The 23,131-nt window shown below is 41.7% G+C and overlaps 1 protein-coding gene and 1 long non-coding RNA gene across 6 annotated transcripts in view; one reads left to right on the forward strand and one right to left on the reverse strand.

Moving 5' to 3' along the window:
- Positions 1 to 23,131, forward strand: part of LOC132209825 (uncharacterized) — an 86,783-nt gene that overhangs the window by 36,449 nt on the left and 27,203 nt on the right. The window lies entirely within an intron of this gene.
- LOC125454026 (von Willebrand factor D and EGF domain-containing protein-like) overlaps positions 1,447 to 23,131 on the reverse strand; it is a 304,266-nt gene continuing 282,581 nt past the window's right edge. For 4 of the 5 annotated variants that reach the window (XM_059647440.1, XM_059647438.1, XM_059647437.1 and 1 more), the window contains 5 exons: positions 21,518 to 21,613; positions 18,126 to 18,221; positions 16,785 to 16,880; positions 11,332 to 11,429; positions 1,447 to 4,175 (listed from right to left, as the gene is read on the reverse strand). In XM_059647440.1, the coding sequence (XP_059503423.1) occupies positions 4,155 to 4,175; positions 11,332 to 11,429; positions 16,785 to 16,880; positions 18,126 to 18,221; positions 21,518 to 21,613 (407 nt within the window). In that variant the 3' untranslated portion in view covers positions 1,447 to 4,154. The remainder of the gene's footprint in view (positions 4,176 to 11,331; positions 11,430 to 16,784; positions 16,881 to 18,125; positions 18,222 to 21,517; positions 21,614 to 23,131) is intronic. The other variant, XM_059647439.1, reaches the window with a different exon arrangement.

Genomic DNA, 23,131 nt, shown 5'->3' on the forward strand with positions numbered 1-23,131 from the left:
ATGCAATGTCAGTAATATGGAAAATTTAGACTCAGCTCTTTGACTGCTTTGTTTTTGTGTTGATTAGTGTACTTTTCCATAGTTCAGTAAGCATCAATTAGGGCCCACCGCTATCTCAAAACAGCCTTAAATAAATAGGCTCCATTTTCTGACCTCGCATTGTTTAATCCCAATTCTTTTTCCCCGTTGAAATTTTGAAAAAAACTGTTCGAAAATAGCAGTAATTTGTATAAGAGGTACCATGCAAATGATGATCCACGACATAAGCTATGGGGGACAATATTTTATCAGACCCTTGCAGACAGACTGAGTGGCAAGAAGGCTGTCAATGGGGCACCGTAAGTGTCTTTCCACCAAGATACTATGTAGATAGTGACAGGAGAACCTGCGAGTTGGTTTCTTGTGGGCAACTTATTGAGTCACTTATGCGGGCGTTTAAGGTCTACTTCCTTTTTCAAATGGCATTTTGGCCATGTTGGCATGAGAGGAGACTACCTGGTCAGAACTTGATGCTTTAGGGGCACTCCATGGCTCAGCTGAGAAGGCTCCCTAGCAACAATTCCATCCACCCTCAATGACCTGTTACTTCCAAACACCAGGGCAACCTGCCAGGTCCCCACTGTCCATGATCTCACTTCTCTCCCTCTGCTTCAAGGATGCCCAGCAATGGTCATGACTAGTGGCAATGCTGCTGAGTTGTCTCTTCCCACCCCACAATAATGGGGCCAGTAGCTCTTGGATGGCAGTGTTTGAGGAGTGTGGTCACCATCTTTAATAACTGCTACTGTCACTTAATTGGCAGCAGGCAAAATAAACCCCTCAGTGCAGGCATGGGCCACATTAGATACACAACCTGCTTTTGGCTCTGATGGTGAAACCTCTGCTCAAAAGTCTTAGGAAAAAGTCTGGTTACATTTTTGTTGGGATTCTCTCTTTTAACATAACATCACAATTATGTTCCGCTGTCTGGTTTGTTACTTCAGGATATTTGCTACAGCATGGTCAGAAACTGAAGCCTACAGCTCTACTAATCCCGTGACCATTGGCGTATTTGACATTTCTTGTACAATCAAAGACACAATTTTGGCTATTTATTTTCATTCTTTTTTTTTAACCCTCAAATTGTGACGGTGCAGTTTGCACAAAAGAAAAATTATCACCATCAGGAACGGAATACATTTCAGCATATAAAGTTTTTCTGCAGTTCTTTACCAAGCTTCTGGGCATATAGAATATTTCAATTCAGAGACAGGTAAATTGTTAGCTAGATTTTTGATGGGTAATAGGCTATTGTGGTCCCACAGAACTCTGCCTGTTTGCATCAGACAGGTGCTTGCTGAGAGAAAACTGATGGCAGAAAATGCTTTGAAAAGAATAACAACTTATTCTTTAATTCATTTTATTTCCTTATACGAAGGGTACACAATTATCTTAGCATGAGGTCTATATACATTCAGAAATCAATAGTTTTCTGTAATGAGCCAGAAGAAATGTTCCAAATATGACTTTACTTAACATATTTTGTTATTATATACAAAAGTTAATTGTACAAAACACTCCAACTAATATTTTCATTCAATCATTAATAAGTTAGTTATAGATACAAAGGAATGAAAAGTATGGAAAATTGTCCATGTATTGCTTTAGATCTTAGTAGTGGCTGATGAAAGCTGATGAAGCAATTGCATCAAATTCATGAGGTTTTGAGCTGAAATCGAACAGGGATCACAACCTGCACAATATGGGGACAGTCAACCAGGAGTGATTTATTTTTAAAAATCAACCTCTTCAGAGATGTTATCCATCGCTGTGGGGACTTGAATATGCACATCCTGGCTCAGAGGTTGTGACACGAACATTACACCACATTTTCCCTGAATTGGTCAATTCATAGCCAGATGGCCATCCAGTTAAGGACAGAAGGCATGGGATTTTGAAACTGGGGGAGAAACAGGAGGCTTTCCAGCTCAGCAACAGCTAGCAGTCCAGGTGTGTGAGTAAGACAGACAGGTTGCACTTGCATCTTGAAGTGTTCTATCTGCAAATTTTAGAAGTTTATCTGAACAACAAAAAAGGGTTCAACAGGAAGATCACCATAGTACAGAGGCACAGCCTATGGTCTGTGAGAAGGCAGAAGGGCAAGGCCTCAAAGCTTCCCTGGAATACCACCAGCAAGGTGCCTCGAAGAAATTGGACCAGTTTCCAACAGGTCCACAGGTCAGTTGGAGAATTCCAATCAATGTCGGACATGAGGCATTAATAGGCTATTAATCCCTTAACCAGTAGCCCTACCGACTCACATCCTGCCTCTGTGAAGGTGAACGCATGAGCAATAATGCCTTGTTTGAATAATACTGACATATTGTCTGTTGAAGGAAATCTCAGTATGGCAGTGTCGTTACGTGCATTGATAACAAAATGAAAATAAAACCCAATTTAAGCCTCCACACTTCAATGTAATTCCATGTTGATACCGTCATTTCAAGGACCTGAAATTTCTGTTGCCAGTGACAAGCGTTGTAAACACCTGACATTTACCTTTGTGTTAAATAACAAATATTGCCTTTTCCAGCCATAAAAAGACATTTGAAGGATAAATTTAGATTTTCATTTCTACATGAGAATGTCATGAATGCAATACTGTGGTACCAGATTCTGATAAATTAAATTCTTAGGTTGGCAGGCTGCATCAAAGTGTCATGGTGAAATCTAAGAGACAACACTATTGGCAGTGCCAAAGGAGTACTGAGAATTATCAGCCCAGTGTTTTTTGATGAAATGAAACATTGTCTCCAATTGAATTAGTAAATGTTTCCCTATCATTGCACCCTATATATTGGCAAAACTTCATACTTTCTTCAAACATTCATTTGGAGTAAGGAAGTTCAGTAGACAATAGGACCAAGCCGCCTGTGTCTGCTCTTTGAAAGACATAACAATTGATCACACTCTTCTTGTTCATTTTATATTGGATATGGATTAATTTTATAGCTAGAAACGGTTTTGACCTTTTGAAAAGGATGATGGTCATTGAGAATCTGGCTTTGCATGATTTAAACTAATCTGTAAATACAATTCATAAAACAATGTTTGATCAAATACACTATTGTATTTACATTGCTCAAATGGATAACATAAATTGACAGAAATACTGACAACTCAAATATTTCAAAGCTCCAATAAGAATTTATTTATCCACCCTTGCCAAACATAATTTGCATTCTTCAAAATGTGAAGTGTAGCCTCTGCTGATGAAGACATAACTTTCCAAAGTATATTTTGTCGACATCCAACTGAGGAATGTCAGTATGGGGGAACAGAACATTTTCTAATGTTGGAAACTGGTGTCAGCTTCGAGCAACTCTGGTCCAAGTGTGGCATGGGTCAGATACAGGAGTGGAGCCTGTAACTTTGTTCAAACAAATTGTGCCTTACTTCCGTTTCTCAATGCAGCAGGCTGACATTTCCACTTCTCCTTTTAGTCACTTTTGTTCTTTTTAGCTACGATTGTAAATTCGTACCAAATTATGAACAGCTTCATGTTATTGACTAACAGTCCATTAAGTCTTAAGGGTGCAAATCACACAGAGAGAATAACAAAACAGGTACATCCACTACAATGGGAGCTGCATTTTATTGGAATAAAAATCAGTATGGAGTTGCAAAGTATTGGCACCACTGCAATTAAATCAATGAATATAATGGTGTGATACACAAGTATATTGTAAATCAATGGTCAGGCATTCAGAGATACAACTAGTACACTGTGGAGTGTAGCTGTCTCAGTCAAAAACCTAGGTCCCATTAGAAAACAAAAAAAATATACTTACGAGGTAGTCAGACTACAAGAGAATAGTAGCAACAGAAATGTGGAACGAACAGTACAATCTACAACCTTGTAACATGACTTGGTGATTTAATTGATATATTTTATATATATATAATTTATACAATAACTTACAACAACATTTACGTCCTGCAATTATTGTTTTCAATAATATGCTGATAATTTGGTTTTGCAGGACATTTCTCTGAGATATACTGATATGAAATTGTACAAACACACTGATATTTTCTTCACCCAATTTCACTGTGCGATCCACCACTATAACCTATCGCAGGTCAGAATAAGCAGTTTTGACACTTCAGGCTCATTATCCTTGTCCAATTGGAAGCTACAATATATAAGAATGAAACTAGTTTCAAGTATTATATTAACACAGGAGGTAACATGTATGATGACTGATATGCAATCACACAGTAAACTGTCAGCAAACTGCTTGGATTGCTGAATGATGTTAGAGAGGTTCTCATGTGAATTTTAATTAACTGGTGAGTGCTACTGGCATCAGTACAGACACCAACTGTAATATCAGGTGGGGCTCTAAATAGGTTGCCTTTCAGCTTGTTAACTGGCATGGATGATTGGAAACTATGTTGTTAGATGTTTCTTTGTTGGGAGGGTTGAAATAAGAAGCAATCATTCCAGTTTGGTCAAGAAAAACCTACATGAAGTGGTTTACATAACAAGTTTCTTCCCTATATAACTGAATTTCAGCTTAAAGGTATTTTTCTTCCTGATTGATTTAGTAAGGATAAGCTGATGAGCAGATGCCAACTTCAAATTAGTAAATCAAAGAGAGGTGGGGAGGAGATAACAAGGTGTAGACCTGGATGAACACAACGGGCAAGCAGCACCAGAGGAGCAGGAAGGCTGATGTTTTGGGCCCAGATCCAATTTGTTTTCAATTCTGTTTGCTCATGGGAAATGGTTATCATGGACTAGGCCAACATTTATTGCCCATCCCCATTTCCTCAAAGGGCAGTTAAGAATCAACTACATTGCAGTGGGTCTGGAGTTGCATGTAGGCCAGGCTAAGTAAAGATGACAGATTTCTTCCCCAAAAGACATTAACGAAACAGTTGGGTTTTCACGACCATCAACAGTGATTACAAGGTTGCTATTCAGCCTATAAATTTCCTAATGGCACAATGTTAGGCATATTAAACATAGATAAATTAGGTGGAAAGGTTACAAAGTAAGTTGCTGGTTATTAGCACAAATTTCTTACTATTCAGGATGTATGTTATTCTTGGCACATGTACATCACTGGTGGGACTAGCACTTGTTGCTGGCTCTCAGCTGGTCTTGAGCAGGTGGAGTTGAGCTAACTTGTTGCCAAAAACATTGTTTTCTGTACATTAGTTATACTAATAATCAGCTGCAAAGAAGACAAATAATTTTCTGATGAGGTATTTCTGGGTAAAGGTTCTGAGAAAACTTACTATAAAAGAAAATTTTATTTTACGTTTCTCAGTATCTGGACACAGCAATCTCACCAAAATTGTGATTTAATTTGGCTTGGCGCTACTTGTACTCATTGAATAATACAGCATAGAAATAGGCCAATTAGCTGATGGTGCCAATGCTGGCTCTTTGGTAAAATTAAACAGCTATTCCTACTCCTTTGTTATTGTCCCAGAGCCCTGCAAATTTAACCCCTTCAAAATTTTAAGAGTCATTGAATCTGCCTGAACTACCCATTCAGTTATTACATTTGCTATTCTAACAACTCGCTGCTTTTTTGCCTATGTGGCACCTTGGATCTTTAGCTGATATGTGGATGAACTTTCAAAGCAACTACTGTCTTAAAGGGGGCATGTCTAAAAATCTAAATGAAAAAAAATAGATCAAACTCTAGTCATTGTTGGGCGGAGGTGATGGTGGTGTGGAATCTTAGGAAGACAAAGTAATTGTTCAAGGAAATGAATGAATCAAAATACCGATGCAATTACAGTGGTTCATTGCCAGTAATGAATATTCACAGCGTAGCTGTGGATTTTCTTAATTGTGCATCAGGGAATGATAAAGTGTAATCTTCACAGACAGATTATACTGAATTTCATAATCATGTTGGCAAAGTGTGGCATGCAACAAAAAATAATGTTAAAATTTTACTGCTCGGTTCTTTCATAAGAATTTAGAGCAACCCAAGTTTAAAATGGATTCAAACTCGCAACAAAGCAACAAATCTACCTTAATATAACAACTCAGTAGAAATTTCTCTGACAGACTTTTTCTATGGCAGGTATTTTGCTTACTGTGATGAAAGTTGTCAACTATATTTTAACTTTTGGATACATAAGAGGCATACAGATGTAGATCAAATCTGTTTTCTTTTAAAAGGTGGGAACATTATTTGGATAGTGATCTAAATAGATCATTTCTAAGAAAGGATGTGACTGCAGTTAAGTATCTGGGAGAACCCCTGTAGTGGAAATGGATGAACTGGTTATACTGTTGAGTTTATGACAGAGAATAAACACGTTAAGGCAACTAGTATAGCTTTGATAATAAAATGTGAGGCTGGATGAACACAGCAGGCCAAGCAGCATCTCAGGAGCACAAAAGCCGAGGCCTAGGCCCGAAACGTCGGCTTTTGTGCTCCTGAGATGCTGCTTGGCCTGCTGTGTTCATCCAGCCTGACATTTTATTATCTTGGAATCTCCAGCATCTGCAGTTCCCATTATTTCTGATATTAGTATAGCTTTGACTCTGAAACAGAAGTTTCAAAGTTTTAGTTCAGAAGAACTCAGATTTCGGTTCGGAAGGGGAAAAAAAATTCTTCTAGCAGGAAAACCAAGTTGTTCAGTTCAGGGGAACTAGTCATCTCAGGAGAAGTGGTTTCACGTCTGTGGAGTTTCTAAGCCAAGAGAGTTGAATTGAAAATTTCAAGTTGTTAGAACTGACAAAGTTTAGGCATCACAATTGTGAAGCAGGAAGAAGGATCCAGGAGGTACTGCTGGGGGAGCATCAGCCCTTGAACCTGTCTAACAGGTTTGAGATTTTTGCTTTTTGTGTGGACAAGAATGTGGGTTGTAGGGAGGATGAGCACGGTGATACTGGGAGCCATTCAAGAAGGGGGAAGAAAACAGCAACATAGTTGACTATGCAAACCTGATTACAGGGAAATAGACACTGTTCTCTGGGCCAGGATTGAGAGTCTTGAAGGTTGTGTTGTCTCCAGGTTTAGGATATCTCTGGGCTGTCCAGGAAATTGGAGTAGGAGGGGAAAAATTGAGATGTTGTGGTCCACGTTGGTATCAACAATTGAGGTGGAAAGGTGCTGAGGGAATATAGGCAGTTAGGGGCTAAATTAGAAAAGAGAATTTAAAAGGTGACAATCTCTGAATTACCACCTGAAGCTACTAAATGCACAAATTAGCACAGAGTCAACAAGATTAAGGAGGTAAACAAGTGGCTCAATGATTGATGTGGGAGAAGGAGGTTCAAATTCATGGGACATTGACATCATAGATGGAGGTGTCCTCATGGGATGGGCGCCACCTGCATCATGCTGGGACCAGAGTTCTGGTGAATCACATAACTAAGGCTGTAAGTAGGGTTTCAAACTACATAGTGGCTGGGGTGGGTTCAGTTGCATGGGAAATTGTGGAAAAAGGCAGGGAGATTAACGTTTTCAGAACAAGTAATAGGACAGAGAGTATGGAAGGGTCAGGAATCTAACTTCAGGCACAGAAGATGTGGGAACAACTATGAGAAGGGGTCAATCAATGCAGGACTCAGGGTAGCATACTTAAAGGCAGGCTGTATGTGAAACAAGGTAAATGAGGTTGTAATGCAGATTGAAACCAGCAGATATATTGTGGGTATCATAGAGACGTGACTGAAAGGGATCAGGGCTGGGAACTAAATATTCAAGGATACATGTCTTGTTCAAAGAAGTGGCAGATGGGGCAAGGTTACTTTGTTAGTAAGGAACAAAATTCAGTCAATGTCAAGAAGTGATATAGAGTCAGAAGGCATAGAATCTATGTCAGAAAAGTCAAGGAGCCACAAAGGCAAAAAAAAAGACTCTGAAGGGATTTGTGTACAGGGCTTTTAGCAGTCAGGACATGGGGAAAAAAATGAATCAGGAGATGGAAAAGGCTTGTAAGAAAGACACGATTATGATAAGCATGGTGGACTGGGAAAATCTGGTTGATAGTGGATTCCAAGGAATGGAATGTGTGGAATGTTGATTAAATATTTTTTACAGCAGTTTGTGGTAGAACCCACTGGGGAACAGGCAATTCGAGATTTAGTGATGAGTAACGAGGCAGACTTGATTAGGGAGCTGAAGGTGAAGGAACACCTCAGGCTCAGTGACCATAACATGACAGTTTGTTTGAGAGGGAGAAGATTGCATCAGATGTAACAATATTACATGTGAGTTGAGGAAACTACAAAGACATGAAGGAGGAGCTGGGCAGAGTTGATTGGAAGGGGAGCCTAGCAGGGAAGATGGTGAAGCAGCAACGGTTGGACTTTCAGGGGGGAATTTGGGAGGCACAGCAAAAATTCATCCCAAGGAAGAAGAAACCTACTAAGGGGAGGATGAAGCAGCTATGGCTGACAAGGGGAGTCAAGGTCAGCATAAAAGCAAAAGAAATTGCACATAATGTGGTGAAGATTATTGGGAAACCAGAGGATTAGGAAGACATTAAAAGCAAGCAGATGATAACTAAAAAAGCCATAACATGGGGAGAGGATGAAAAATAAGAATAAGCTAGCTAGTAAAAGAAGATTGGTAGGATTTTTTTAGACATCCAAAATGTAAGAGTGATAACAATGGACATTGCACTATTGAAAATGAGGCAGAGAACTAGCAATGGGAACAAAGAAAAGGTGGAAGAACTGAGTAGGTACTTTGCATCAGTTTTCACAATGGAAGACACCAGCAACATACCAGAACTTCAAGGGAGTCGGAGGCAGTGGTGAATATAGTTGTTCTCACTCTGGAGAAGGTGCTGGAGAAGTTGAAAGACCTGAAAGTAGATATATCATCTAGATTGGATGGACTACACTCTATAATTCTGAAGGAGATAGCTGAAGATATTGTGGGAACATTGCTGGTATCTTTCAAGAATCACTGGAGTTCAGCGAGGGTCTTTCAAGAGTGGAAAATGGCTAATGCAACAGCCCTTTAAGAAGGAAGGGAAACGGAAGTCAGGAAACCAAATGTCAAGGGTCTAGGCCCGAAACGTCAGCTTTTGTGCTCCTAAGATGCTGCTTGGCCTGCTGTGTTCATCCAGCTCCACACTTTGTTATCTCGGATTCTCCAGCATCTGCAGTTCCTATTATCTCTGTCAGTTAGCCTGACTTTGGTTATTGGTAAGATTTTAGAATCCATTATTAAGTTTCAGATTTCAGAATACTTGGAAGGACATAATAAAGTAACATGGCTTTGTCAAGGGGAGGTCATGCCTGACAACTCTGTTAGAAGAGTTAGACAAAAGATAGCCAATGGACCTGATCTATTTGGATTTCCAGAAGGCCACTGACAAGGTGACATACAGGACGCTGCCAAATGAGATAAAAGTACATGATGTTCGGGACAGGTACTGGCCTGGATAGAGGATTCGTGGAATGTCAGAAGGCAGAGAGTAAGGATAAAGGGGTACAGCCAGTGTCTAATGGAGTTCCGCAGGGGTCAGTGTTGTGACAATTATTCATGTTATATATTAAAAATCTGGACAAAGGAACTGAGGCCATTGTGTCATCTGCAAACTTAACAACAAAGACAGATGGAGGGCCAGGCAGTGTTGAGAAAGCAGGGAGGCTGCAGAAGGACTAGGAGAATGGGGAAAAAAAATGGCAGATGGAATATAATGTGGGAATGATTAAGGTTATGCACTTTAGTGGGAAGAATAGAGGCATAGACTATTTTCTAAACAAGTAGAGGCTTAGGAAATCTGAAGCACGAAGGGACTAGGTGGTCTTAGTTCAGGATTTTCCCACTATCGACATGCAGGTTCATTTGGTGGTTAGGAAGTCAAATGCAATGTGAGCTTTTGTTTCAAGAGGGTTAGAATACAAGAACAGAAATGTACTGCTTGATGGTGTATAAGGATGTGATCAGACACTAGTTGAAATATTGAGAGCAGTTTTGCACTCCTTGTCTAAGGAAGGATGTGCTGGCATCAGGGGGGATCCAGAGGAGGTTTACAAGAATGATCCCAGGGATGAAGGGCTTGTCATATGAGGACTCTCACTCTGTTTCTGATGGAGTTTAGAAGAATGAGAGGGGAGTCTGACTGAAACCTCCAGAAAACTGATAGACCTGGATACAGTGTACATGGAGAAGATGTTTCCTCCAGTAGCAGAGACTATGACCCGAGGGAACAGCCGCAGATTGAAATGATGACCCTTTACAATGCAGATGAGGCAGAATTTCTTCAGCCAAAGGGTGGTTAATCTATGGAACACAATGCCACAGAGGGCTGTGGAGGCCAAGTCGTTGACAGTATTTAAGACAGAGTTAGATAACTTCTTGATTAGTAAGTGGATCAAAGGTTAGGGGAAAAAGGCAGGAAAATGTGTTTGAGGAATATAGCAACTATGATTGAATAGAGGAGCAGACATGATAGGCCAGATGGTCTAATTCTGCTCCTATGTCTAATGGTCTTATGAAGCCTGCAGACTCAGCAAGGAATCATAAAAGTCTCAGCAGTCAGAGGGAAAGAAACTGGAAAGCTTCATCTAAGTAAACATTTAAGAAGCTGAGATGGGAGTCATCTGTCTCTGGGATCGAGTCTCTGTGAAAGATAGCATTGGGAAAGAGGCTGAAACTTTGTTTTGATGTTTGCCGTATGATCTTTTGAACTTTATTTGATTTATACATAGGAGAACTAAGAAAAACAAACAAAGCTATGTAATTAACTTACAAAGTGTTGTTAAGGAACACCTGCTTTGAATGTACTTCAGTGACTAACCACCACATCAACAGACTTCAAAAATTAAATGTATGATCTATCAATTGGAATCCGACTTGTTCATATTGCCATCAGTTGGAATCGTAAGAGGATCATGATCCTTTTATTTTCCCAACAGACTAACACAGAAAAAGAGTCAAAATTTTCCATCACTGTCCACTAAAGTCAGGACATGGTTCTGGGATTCTTGCAATTCTCCAGATGTACATTGGAAATGACAGGAATGATGCTTGGGTCATGATTAACTTTCTCCTAGGATATAGACATTGCTGGCTAAGACAGCATTTATTACCCATATCTAAATTGCCCCTCCAAAAATGAAAAAAAATCTCAAATGGGGAGAAAGCTGTTAAGCATGGTCTAGGCCCGAAACGTCAGCTTTCCTGCTCCTCTCATGCTGCTTGGCCTGCTGTGTTCATCCAGCTCTACACCTTGCTAAGCACGGTGAATTTGTTTTAATGCAATCCCAAAAGTGTTAATCAATCAATGTGATGGAGATTTTGTTTGGAGCTCTGATACCTAAACAACTCTTCATCATTTGATTTTAAGCTTTACCTTTCTGGCGCAGGCTAAACCCACGTATCCTCTCCTGCAGGCACACACATTTGGTCTGATGCACTTACTTCCAAACAAACATTTCTGATCGCAGATAGCTGGAAACATAATCAGGCATTAATATGAAGCCAAATTTCCACATTTAATATGGTTACTTGTCTAATGTGAGATAACATTTTCTACCGCATGCAACACCCATTCTACAATTGTCTTAGTACAGCACTCACTAAAGAGAGCCATTGACTGATATTCACTTCTGTGCTTTGGGTACTTTAGTTAATTGTGGTGTTTCTATCACTGCTTGGTTGACAAACTTATTGTCAAATATAATGATTGATACAATTAACTATTTATTTTGTAGAGATATTATGTTGTCTGGCCTTATAATCGTATACTTATTTATTGCATAGCCAAGCTGCTCTTCCATTCTAAGTTTGTTTATGCCAGTTGCAATTCTGAAAGTGGGAAAAGAATAGCACTGTTTCCCGAACAAGACGTTTTTGCCCATTTAGAAAAAAACCCTTCTCCTATTTAATGTTACTAGCATTAGCACTCATCAAAAATCTAGGATTTAAAACTAAATCTCCTTTCACATAAAACATTGTGAGTGGACAACAGAGTTAATCAATTTTAGCTATATGAAAGTGTAGGCATCATTCAGTAAGAGAGTGCTCACTTGAACGGCATTCGAAATGGGTCAGAACCTGGAATTGATTTATCAGTATGTGAGAGGGGTAATCAGGTCCTGTGCCAACATTTCATTGCACTCCCCTTACAACTCTGACAGTAGCATGAGGAATTATACTGCAGGAATATGACTGACACCGACAGAGTATCAATAAAGTTTAAGATGTGCCAGGAATGCTTTGCCAATAATGAAAAGTACATTATGGAAGAGAAGCTCAATGAGTTTCTTTATGGTGATAACTGTATTAAGTTGCAGAATATGTTTGAAGAAATCTAATGAAAATTCCAAAGAAATATTTTTATAAAATACTGCAGCCTGTGTTCTCTCCAGTCTATCACTACCCTTCCCGCATTTCACAATACCTTCAAGTGCAGTGATCTCTGCACATTTTGAAATTCTGCCCTGTATGCCCCTGTCACTAATACAGATCAAAAAATGTAATATTCCTCGTACAGCGCTCAGTTGCATAATATACCCACCTTCAGTCCTCAAAGCTAACTGTTCAAAACTACTTTTTTTCCCACTTAACCATTGAGTATAGGAGCAAAGAGGTCCTTCTGCAGCTGTACTGGGCCCTCGTGAGACTGCACCTGGAGTACTGTGTGCAGTTTTGGTCTCCAAATTTGAGGAAGGACATTCTTGCTGTTGATGGAGTGCAGTGTAGGTTCACGAGGTCAATTCCCGGAATGGTGGGACTATCATATGTTGAAAGATTGGAGCGACTGGGCTTGTATACACTTGAGTTTAGAAGGATGAGAGGGTATCTGATTGAGACTTATAAGATTACGAAGGGATTCGACACTCTGGAGGCAGGAAGCATGTTTCCGCTGATGGGTGAGTCTAGAACCAGGGGGCACAGTTTAAAAATAAGGGGTAGGCCATTTAGAACAGAGTTGAGGAAAAACTTCTTCACCCAGAGACTGGTGGATATGTGGAATGCTCTGCTCCAGAAGGCAGTGGAGGCCAACTCTCTGGATGTTTTCAAGAAAGAGACGGATAGAGCTCTTAAAGATAGTGGAATCAAGGGTTATGGGGATAAGGCAGGAACAGGATACTGATTGTGGATGATCAGCTAAGATCATAATGAACGGTGGTGCTGGCTCGAAGGGCTGAATCGCCTACTCCAGCACCTATTGTCTATTAGAACATAGAACATAGAACAGTACAGCACAGAACAGGCCCTTCAGCCCACAATGTTGTGCCGACCATTGATCTTCATGTATGCACCCTCAAATTTCTGTGACCATATACATGTCCAGCAGTCTCTTAAATGACCTCAATGACCTTGCTTCCACAACTGCTGCTGGCAACGCATTCCATGCTCTCACAACTCTCTGCGTAAAGAACCTGCCTCTGACATCCCCTCTATACTTTCCACCAACCAGCTTAAAACTATGACCCCTCGTGCTAGCCATTTCTGCCCTGGGAAATAGTCTCTGGCTATCAACTCTATCTATGCCTCTCATTATCTTGTATACCTCAAACCCGAGACTCTACAACTGTAGTGTCTCCCACCCGCCCTCCTCCTCTAACCTAGTTAGTAAGGTGAGGTTCATTCTAAACTTTCTCTATTGAACATAAGTTTGTTATTAATTTGTTATTATTACTTGAAGTAAGCTTTCTACTTTAGTACTGAGTGGGTGTTCAGATAAGTGGGGTATGGATGCTAGGGCAGTTGCTTGCTCCTCCTGCAGAATGTGGCAGTAGGGAGATGTGGCACACGTCTCCGCTGGCTACATCTGCGGGAAGTGCACCCAGCTACAGCTCCTTGAAAACCGTGTTAGGGAAATGGAGCTGGAGCTGGATGAACTACGGATCATTCGGGAGGCAGGGGGGTAATTGAGAGGAGTTATCGGGAGTTGGTCACTCCTAAGGCTCAGGACGAGGATAGATGGGTTACAGTTAGGGGGAGGAAAGGGGACAGACAGACAGTGCAGAGATCCCCTGTGGGCATTCCCCTCAGCAATAAGTATACCGTTTTGGATACTGCTGGGGGGGATGACCTACCAGAGGAAAGCCATAGTAGTCAGTTCTCTGGCACTGAGCCTGACACTGTGGCAAAGAAGGGAAGGGGGCAGAATAGAAAAGTACTCGTGGTAGGTGACTCGATAGTTAGGGGAATCGACAGGAGATTTTGTGGGCAAGATCGGGATTCCCGGAAGGTATGTTGCCTCCCTGGTGCCAGGGTCCGGGACGTCTCCGATCGGGTGTATAAAGTTCTAAAAGGGGAGGGCGAACAGCCAGAAATCGTGTTACATATTGGCACAAATGATATAGCCAGAAATAGGTTTGAGGATATAAAAAGTGATTTCAGGGAGTTAGGATGGAAGCTGCAGAGCAGGACGAACAGAGTAGTGTTCTCTGGTTTACTACCGGTGCCACGAGATAGCGAGGTGAGGAACAGGGAGCGGGCGCAGCTGAACACGTGGCTATGCAGCTGGTGTAGGAGGGAGGGCTTCAGATATGTTGATAATTGGGATGCCTTCTGGGGAAGGTGGGACCTGTACAAGAAGGACGGGTTGCATCTGAACTGGAAGGGGACCAATGTCCTGGGTGGAAGGTTTGCTCGAGTAGTTCGAGAGGGTTTAAACTAGTATGGCAGGGGGGTGGGAACCTGAGCTGTATACCAGAGGTGAGCGTTGATGCAGGTGAGGCAGTAGCAAGAGGTAGACCAGCTAGTGGGAAGGATCCAAGGGATCTGTTAAAGTGTGTCTGCTTTAATGCAAGGAGTATCAGGAATAAAAGTGATGAACTTAGAGCATGGATCAGTACCTGGTGCTATGATGTTGTGGCCATAACAGAGACATGGGTTTCTCATGGGCAGGAATGGTTGCTGGATGTTCCAGGGTTTAGAACATTTAAAAAGAATAGGGAGGGGGGAAAAAGAGGAGGGGGTGTAGCACTACTAATCAGAGAGGGTATCACAGCTACAGAAGCTTCCATTGTCGAGGAAGATCTGCCTACCGAGTCAGTATGGGTGGAAATTAGGAACAGCAAGGGAGTAGTCACCTCGTTAGGGGTTTACTACAGGCCCCCCAATAGCAGCAGGGAGATTGAAGAAAGCATAGGTCGACAGATTTTGGAAAAGTGTGCACGCAGTAGGGTTGTTGTAATGGGTGACTTTAACTTTCCTAATATTGATTGGAACCTCCTTCGAGCAGAAGATTTGAATGGAGCTGTTTTTGTAAGGTGTGTTCAGGAGGGTTTCCTAACGCAGTACGTTGACAGGCCGACGAGGGGAGAGGCCATTCTAGACTTGGTGCTCGGAAACGAGCCGGGGCAGGTATCAGATCTTGTGGTGGGAGAGCATTTTGGTGATAGTGACCATAACTGCCTCACATTCTACATAGCTATGGAGAAGGAGAGGATTAGGCAGAATGGGAGGATATTTAATTGGGGAAGAGGAAACTATGATGCGATTAGACATGAGTTAGGAAGCATGGACTGGGAGCAGTTGTTCCATGGTAAGGGAACTATAGACATGTGGAGACGGTTTAAGGAACAGTTGTTGGGAGTGATGAGTAAATATGTCCCTCTGAGACAGGCAAGAAGGGGTAAGATTAAGGAACCTTGGATGACGAGAGCGGTGGAGCTTCTAGTGAAAAGGAAGAAGGTAGCTTACATAAGGTGGAGGAAGCTAGGGTCAAGTTCAGCTAGAGAGGATTACATGCAGGCAAGGAAGGAGCTCAAAAATGGTCTGAGGAGAGCCAGGAGGGGGCACGAGAAAGGCTTGGCAGAAGGAATCCGGGAAAACACAAAGGCATTTTACACTTACGTGAGGAATAAGAGAATGGTCAAAGAAAGAGTAGGGCCGATCAGGGATAGCATAGGGAACTTGTGTGTGGAGCCTGAGGAGGTAGGGGAAGCCCTAAATGAGTTTTTTTGCTTCTGTCTATTGTCTACTTTATATTCACCATGTCATAGTCAATTTTTCCACCAATGTCTCTGGCACATTGTTGCATGTCTTTGAAAATCTGTATGCACCAGTATAATAGCAAGTCCCACATTCTAACTGCTGGCTTGGTAAGGGATTTTTTTCATAAATTTTCTGACTTATTTATTAGTAACTATCTGATGTTGATCGCTCACAGTCCCAGCATCGTCCACAAGTGGAAATATTTTCTCTATGTCTATGTATGAAACACTTTTATGATCTTCAAGACCTATGTCAGGTCATCTCTAATGGATCTGCTTCTCCTTCTAGTAAATGATAGTTTTACGTTTTCTCCAGTACCATTGTAACATTTAAATACAGTGCTCGGAAGCATTCACATTGCATTAAATTTGGTCTAACCAAATATACCTCTCTGAGGAGTGATGAGGAGATGTTCCCATTGATTACTCGGCCACAAGAAGTGGTCGAGGCAGAAAACTTTGCACGTTGAAGGTGGAATCGGGTCATATTTGAAACACAGAAAGGTCCTTTATAACGGAGTGCAGGACAATGTGATTAGATTAGGAACGTTTGGACACTGAGACTGTACGCACATGGTAGGCCAAATGAACCTGTTCTGTGCTATAACATGCTACAATTCTAAGGGTTAGATAGGCTCTGATCCACAAAAAAAGCACAGGCAGCTTCTCAACCATACCGCCTGCAGGGATACATAAAGTTTAGGCAGCCAGTTTTAAATAGGTTAAGTTTCATTTCTTCACAACACTAAGATATTGAACACATATGTTAAAGGGTAGGTAATAAAAAGGCAGCAACGCTGGTGATACAAAATAGGACAACATTGACTCTAATCTGGGTTCTGTTACTTACGGATTTGACACAGCACACCTTCCCAGCCAGGCTGACAGTGACAGGTATTCGCTCCCAAACATTCTCCACCATTCTGGCACTTTTGCAGACAGATTGCTGGGTACACAAGTGATAATAGAAAATCTATTCAGTGAAAATAGTGTATCAACTATCTAGCACACTCTGGGAATAGGTGGTGCTTGAAGAAAAAATTCATCCAATGTAAGGGATACAGCTCAATTGTTCCACCCATTCAGGTATTTAACAGAACTTTATGGTATCTTGATGGAGTTGAAATATTATAAAAGTTAATTAGTTACACTGCAAAACCACAAGCATGGATGGTCATGGTCTTAGGGAGCCATCATATTTTCAGGCTTATAAACATAACATCACTATCCAAATTATATTATTGATATTTGGGATACAGCTCATAAAAATGGAAAAGTTACACATGACATGTCAACCTTATGTAGTATATGTCATTAAAGGTCATAATGGTAGTTGAAGCTAATTTTGGAGGAAATGCCAGAGATTCTGGATGGTGGAGTGCCACATTCGAAGAGCGTTACTGTATAAACCTTTTGTAATGGTGTGAGGTTCCTCCAACAGGGTGTTTTACCTGTGATGATTATGTTATCTATTGTAACATACGAAAATGGGCATGGATATCACAAACTATTATGTACAAACATTTCAATCCTCAGGTACTTAAGTGTTTGGGTTAACATGAAGTTATCATGTTACAAAATAGAAGCCCGCTTCCATTTAAGTGTCATACTTTAAGTGTTTGGAGAAAAGATGAAACACAAGATCTTTATACCCTCAGGTCAACAGTAGACAAGAATGAAAACAAAACCTGAAAGATGCTCTCGGCAATCTAGACATTTTTTCACCGGTGTAGAGAAAAATAATGAGTGACTTGCAAAGGTCTTCAAGGCTGTGACCAGTGAAATACTGGTGCATTATTATCAAATGTTAATGAGGCTAAATTGACAGCTCACATGTTTTAAGATTGTCACAAAAGTGTAAAAGGTTAGGGGAATTTTGTTGCCATACCAAATTGTTAGATATGGAGCTCATTGCTGCAAAGTAATTGCAAATGCAGACTTTATCAAACTCCCCTCAAAATAATTTATAAAGGAAAAGTGCTAAATGGTATGCAGAATGAGCATGTTAGTTGGATTGAATTGATGGCTCATGTACAGAAATAAATTGGTCCAAGCCGAATAGACTGAAAGACATCTTTTCACCGGTTATTAACTTGCTAACTTTTCAAAACCAGTTTTTACCAAACCAAATGCAGGCTTGAAAATCTGATCTAGCTTAATCAAATTCCTTATCATTCCAAGGTGCGCTTACGTTGATTGCATCGCTTTCCTTTCCAGCCTGATGGACAATCACAGATATCTGGGCTCACACATTTCCCTCCGTTCATGCACATTGGTTCACAGACACCTGCAGAAGGGATAAATGTGGACAAACACTTCAAATTACAAAGATCAATGGCCTTCCACCACAGACCTTGGAGCTGCCAATCCTTTCAAACCTCTTATACTTGCCATATGATCGGATTCTGATCTGCACTGTGCTTACTAAATTGGAACAATGTTCATACAATGAGTGTCTCGAGTTGCTGGGGTCTGATTTTGTTATGGAAGATTGAAATTCTTACTTAAATTGTTTTAAAATTTTAAGGCTTTTGTTTTTTGTTTGCCTGTTTCCAGTCCAGCAATTTTGAGCCTGTGTGGTCATTGCTCAGCTGTTATATTTTTTTTAACTCCCAGTTCAATACTGCCATTAGTGACAAGTTAGCCACATGAACTTTTAATTTGATTTGATTTATTATTGTTACATGTGCCTATGAACAGTGAAAAGTTTTGTTTTGTGTGTAGTACAGACAGGTAATAACACAGAAAGATCACATGGCGAGGAATACAAGTTGTGACTGCAAAGGAGGAGCAAAAAGATCAAGATTTTAAAAAAATGATGCGTGCCTTCATTCATTTTCAAGTATATACCATGATTTGACAAATCACAAATAGATTATAAGAGCAAATAATGTGGCAGATCTCATGGTCCAGGTATAAAAGAGCTCCAATTAGAGTACATTGGCTGACAAATTGAACAAAGCCTGAAGTCACTAACCTATTCAAAACAAACCTATGGACATTTTGTGGCAAACTGCCATCAAAAAAATATGGTAAAGTAGCAGTCACATGTACTGCTACGCCATGGTCATCAATTGTTCATTCAGATAAATTCTTGTTTCTTGCATTGGAGTTGTGACTTTCAATAAAACTTTTGTAAATGTTCCATGTGAAACCACAGCCCAGTAGACCAACAGGAAATTCATGTGCAGTACAATTGTAACTGGAGTTCTCTAAAATAGTCCTCTGCTGATTTGCCATCTCTTTTACAACTTGGCAGTTGGAAGGTTAATACAGATGTCCAATGGAGTTCTGACTGATTGTATTTGAATATTATCAACTCCTATGTAATAAAATGTGACGCTGGATGAACACAGCAGGCCAAGCAGCATCTCAGGAGCACAAAAGCTGACGTTTCGGGCCTAGACCCTTCATCAGAGAGGGTCGACCAGGGCAGGCAGGTTTGTGGATTTTGGGAAGGAGATAGAAACAGGCCGTGCGGGGTTGGGGAACAATGAGGTGTGGGTGGGAGGTCCCCTGAGGTGATGAGGTCATGAATGGTGCTGGAGATGATGGTTTGGTGCTCGGGTGTGGGGTCATGATCGAGGGGGCGGTAGGAGGTGGTGTCGGAGAGTTGGCGTCTGGCCTCGGCGATGTAGAGGTCGGTGCGCCATACTAAATATCAGTGTTCCACTCTTTTCAGAACTTGCTGACTTGGTACAATGGATACCCTCATCCGCCTAGCCGAACTCGTCCTCACCCTCAACAACTTCTTTTTTGATTCCTCCCACTTCCTACAGACTAAGGGGTGGCCATGGGCACCCGCATGGGCCCCAGCTATGCCTGCCTCTTTGTAGGTTACGTGGAACAGTCCCCCTTCTGCACCTACACAGGCCCCAAACCCCGCCTCTTGCTCCCCAGAGGAGCTCGAACAGTTCATCCACTTCACCAACACCTTCCACCCCAACCTTCAGTTCACCTGGGCCATCTCCAGCACATCCCTCACCTTCCTGGATCTCTCAGTCTCCATCTCAGGCAACCAGCTTGTAACTGATGTCCATTTCAAGCCCACCGACTCCCACAGCTACCTAGAATACACCTCCTCCCACCCACCCTCCTGCAAAAATTCCATCCCCATTCCGAATTCCTCCGCCTCATCTGCTCCCACGATGAGGCATTCCACTCCCGCACATCCCAGATGTCCAAGTTCTTCAAGGACCGCAACTTTCCCCCCACAGTGGTGAAAAATGCCCTTGACCGCGTCTCCTGCGTTTCCCGCAACACATCCCTCACACCCTGCCCCCGCCACAACCGCCCAAAGAGGATCCCCCTCGTTCTCACACACCGCCCCACCAACCACCGGATACAACGCATCATCCTCCGACATTTCCGCCATCTACAATCCGACCCCACCACCCAAGACATTTTTCGATCCCCACCCCTGTCTGCTTTCCGGAGAGACCACTCTCTCCGTGACTCCCTTGTTCGCTCCACACTGCCCTCCAACCCCACCACACCCGGCACCTTCCCCTGCAACCGCAGGAAATGCTACACTTGCCCCCACACCTCCTCCCTCACCCCTATCCCAGGCCCCAAGATGACATTCCACATTAAGCAGAGGTTCACCTGCACATCTGCCAATGTGGTATACTGCATCCACTGTACCCGGTGTGGCTTCCTCTACATTGGGGAAACCAAGCGGAGGCTTGGGGACCGCTTTGCAGAACAACTCCGCTCGGTTCGCAATAAACAACTGCACCTCCCAGTCGCAAACCATTTCCACTCCCCCTCCCATTCTTTAGATGACATGTCCATCATGGGCCTCCTGCAGTGCCACAATGATGCCACCCGAAGGTTGCAGGAATAGCAACTCATATTCCACTTGGGAACCCTGCAGCCCAATGGTATCAATGTGGACTTCACCAGCTTCAAAATCTCCCCTTCCCCCACCGCATCCCAAAACCAGCCCAGCTCTTCCCCTCCACCCACTGCATCCCAAAACCAATCCAACCTGTCTCTGCCTCCCTAACCTGTTCTTCCTCTCACCCATCCCTTCCTCCCACCCCAAGCTGCACCTCCATCTCCTACCTACTAACCTCATCCCACCTCCTTGACCTGTCCGTCTTCCCTGGACTGACCTATCCCCTCCCTACCTCCCCACCTATACTCTCCTCTTCTCTCCATCTTTGGTCCGCCTCCCCCTCTCTCCCTATTTATTCCAGAACCCTCACCCCATCCCCCTCTCTGATGAAGGGTCTAGGCCCGAAACGTCAGCTTTTGTGCTCCTGAGATGCTGCTGGGCCTGCTGTGTTCATCCAGCCTCACATTTTATTATCTTGGATTATCCAGCATCTGCAGTTCCCATTATCACAAAAGAAACTACATAGAGCTTTTTGACAATACCATAAGAATTTGCATTATACTGGAATAAAAGCAAAATCTACAATTGGAATAAGTAGGTATTACCAGTTCAACTTTTCCTATTAGATTCATTGATACTTACAAATGTACAAGACCATATTTTTAATATTTCTGATGAATTAAAAAAAGCTGACTGAATCAGTCTCCGAAAAATGTTGACACAAAGAGGGGAACAGAACTCACTCTTCTGGCATCTTCTTCCTGTATAACCATCAGGACAGGAGCACACGTTGTTTCTCATGCAATGACCACCATTCTTGCAGGGGGGACTGCAAACAGCTACAAAACCGAAGATTGTATTTTAATATTATTATAAGCAACTCCATTCAGACACTTCCTTTTGTTGAAAAATACAAAGCAGTACTATTACACGATTATTATTTACACAAATTAAAATAAATCTCTAACTTTATAATGCAAGATAGATGACTTGAGTTCAGAATTGGTCTGGTATTGCTTGGGTTCAGGTTTCAATGATCCCTTTAAAACTCAGGGTTCAAATGCTTGGTGTGTTTGTTGAGTTGATTTTGAAATTCTGGAAGTTTGCTATGGTAAGTAGCAGGGTTAATTGTGAAGCATTAATGCTGAGCCTGATGACCCGTGAAACAGTTTATAAGCAACATCACCTACTTCTTAAAAAGTGGAAAGGTACATGCATTTCTACAGAGCTACTCAATGACTTATCAGCACATTTAATTCCCACTAGCACAACAATATTTGGAAGTGCTGTACAAGCTGTATGTTCTGAAACCTGCTGGTAAGAGGAAAAAAAATCACAAAAGGAAAGATAAACATATTTATTCCTTAACAGAAATGTAATTGGTTATACATTTCACAGAAAAAAGGAAAAAGACCCAGAGCTTGTGCTTGGTCACACTGGTTTACTTGCACAATTCCCCTGATATCAGCATTGGGTGCACAAATTTTAAGGATAAACTGTATTCAGTGCAGTTTGACTACCAGGAAGCAAGTCCGTCCTTCAGGTATATTGATCGTCACTAGCAATTGTCAGGACCATTGCTGATTCTTCATTATTTTAGTTTTTAAAATAAATTTTAGTTTGGTGGCTGTGAATTGAGCTGCAAGTTGATTGCAAGTTGGTTTCTAATCAAAGGATTCTACAGACACTTAAGCTCTGGGAAAATAGTATGTTTAAACAGACAGGAGATGTTTGGCTGTTACTGAGGTCAGTGCCTGGGAATGGTTGCCAGTAAGTTTGGGAGAGACCATGTTGGTCAAACAGGGAGAGAGACCAGAGCTTTTGAACTCTTTTTTGAACTGGGTGTTTCTGGCAGGAGGCATTTGAGTGCTGAAGCTATGGCGTGAGGATTTGAAAGCTCCCTGCCTAATCTCCCATTATCAACTACTGGAAGTTCAGGGACTGGAAGCTAAGTTATTAGTGTTACTCAAACAAAACAGAAATTGTCGGAAAAACTCAGCAGATCTGGCAGTGTCTGTGGAATGATTCTGAACAGGTGTCATTGGGCCTGAAACGTTAACTCTGTTTTCTGTTCACAGAGTTACGAGCCTGCTGAGTTTCTCCAGCAATTTCTGCTTTCCTTTCAGATTTCCAGCATGCAGAGATCTTTGGTTTTTGTAAGTAATATTGAATCTTCCTCAAGAGTAAACTGAAAAGGCAGCACTGATCAACATCCTCAGGAAATCATCCAAGAAACAATGATATATGCCTGCGGAACAACACATCATGAAAACGAATTAAGTAATCTGGCCAGTTTTGTTACATCTTTTTAAAGAAATTATCCTTTCATTATCCCTTCTGTCTGTCTGTCTTTTGTG

This window comes from Stegostoma tigrinum, chromosome 7, assembly GCF_030684315.1.
Source record: "Stegostoma tigrinum isolate sSteTig4 chromosome 7, sSteTig4.hap1, whole genome shotgun sequence".
Lineage (NCBI taxonomy): Eukaryota > Metazoa > Chordata > Chondrichthyes > Orectolobiformes > Stegostomatidae > Stegostoma > Stegostoma tigrinum.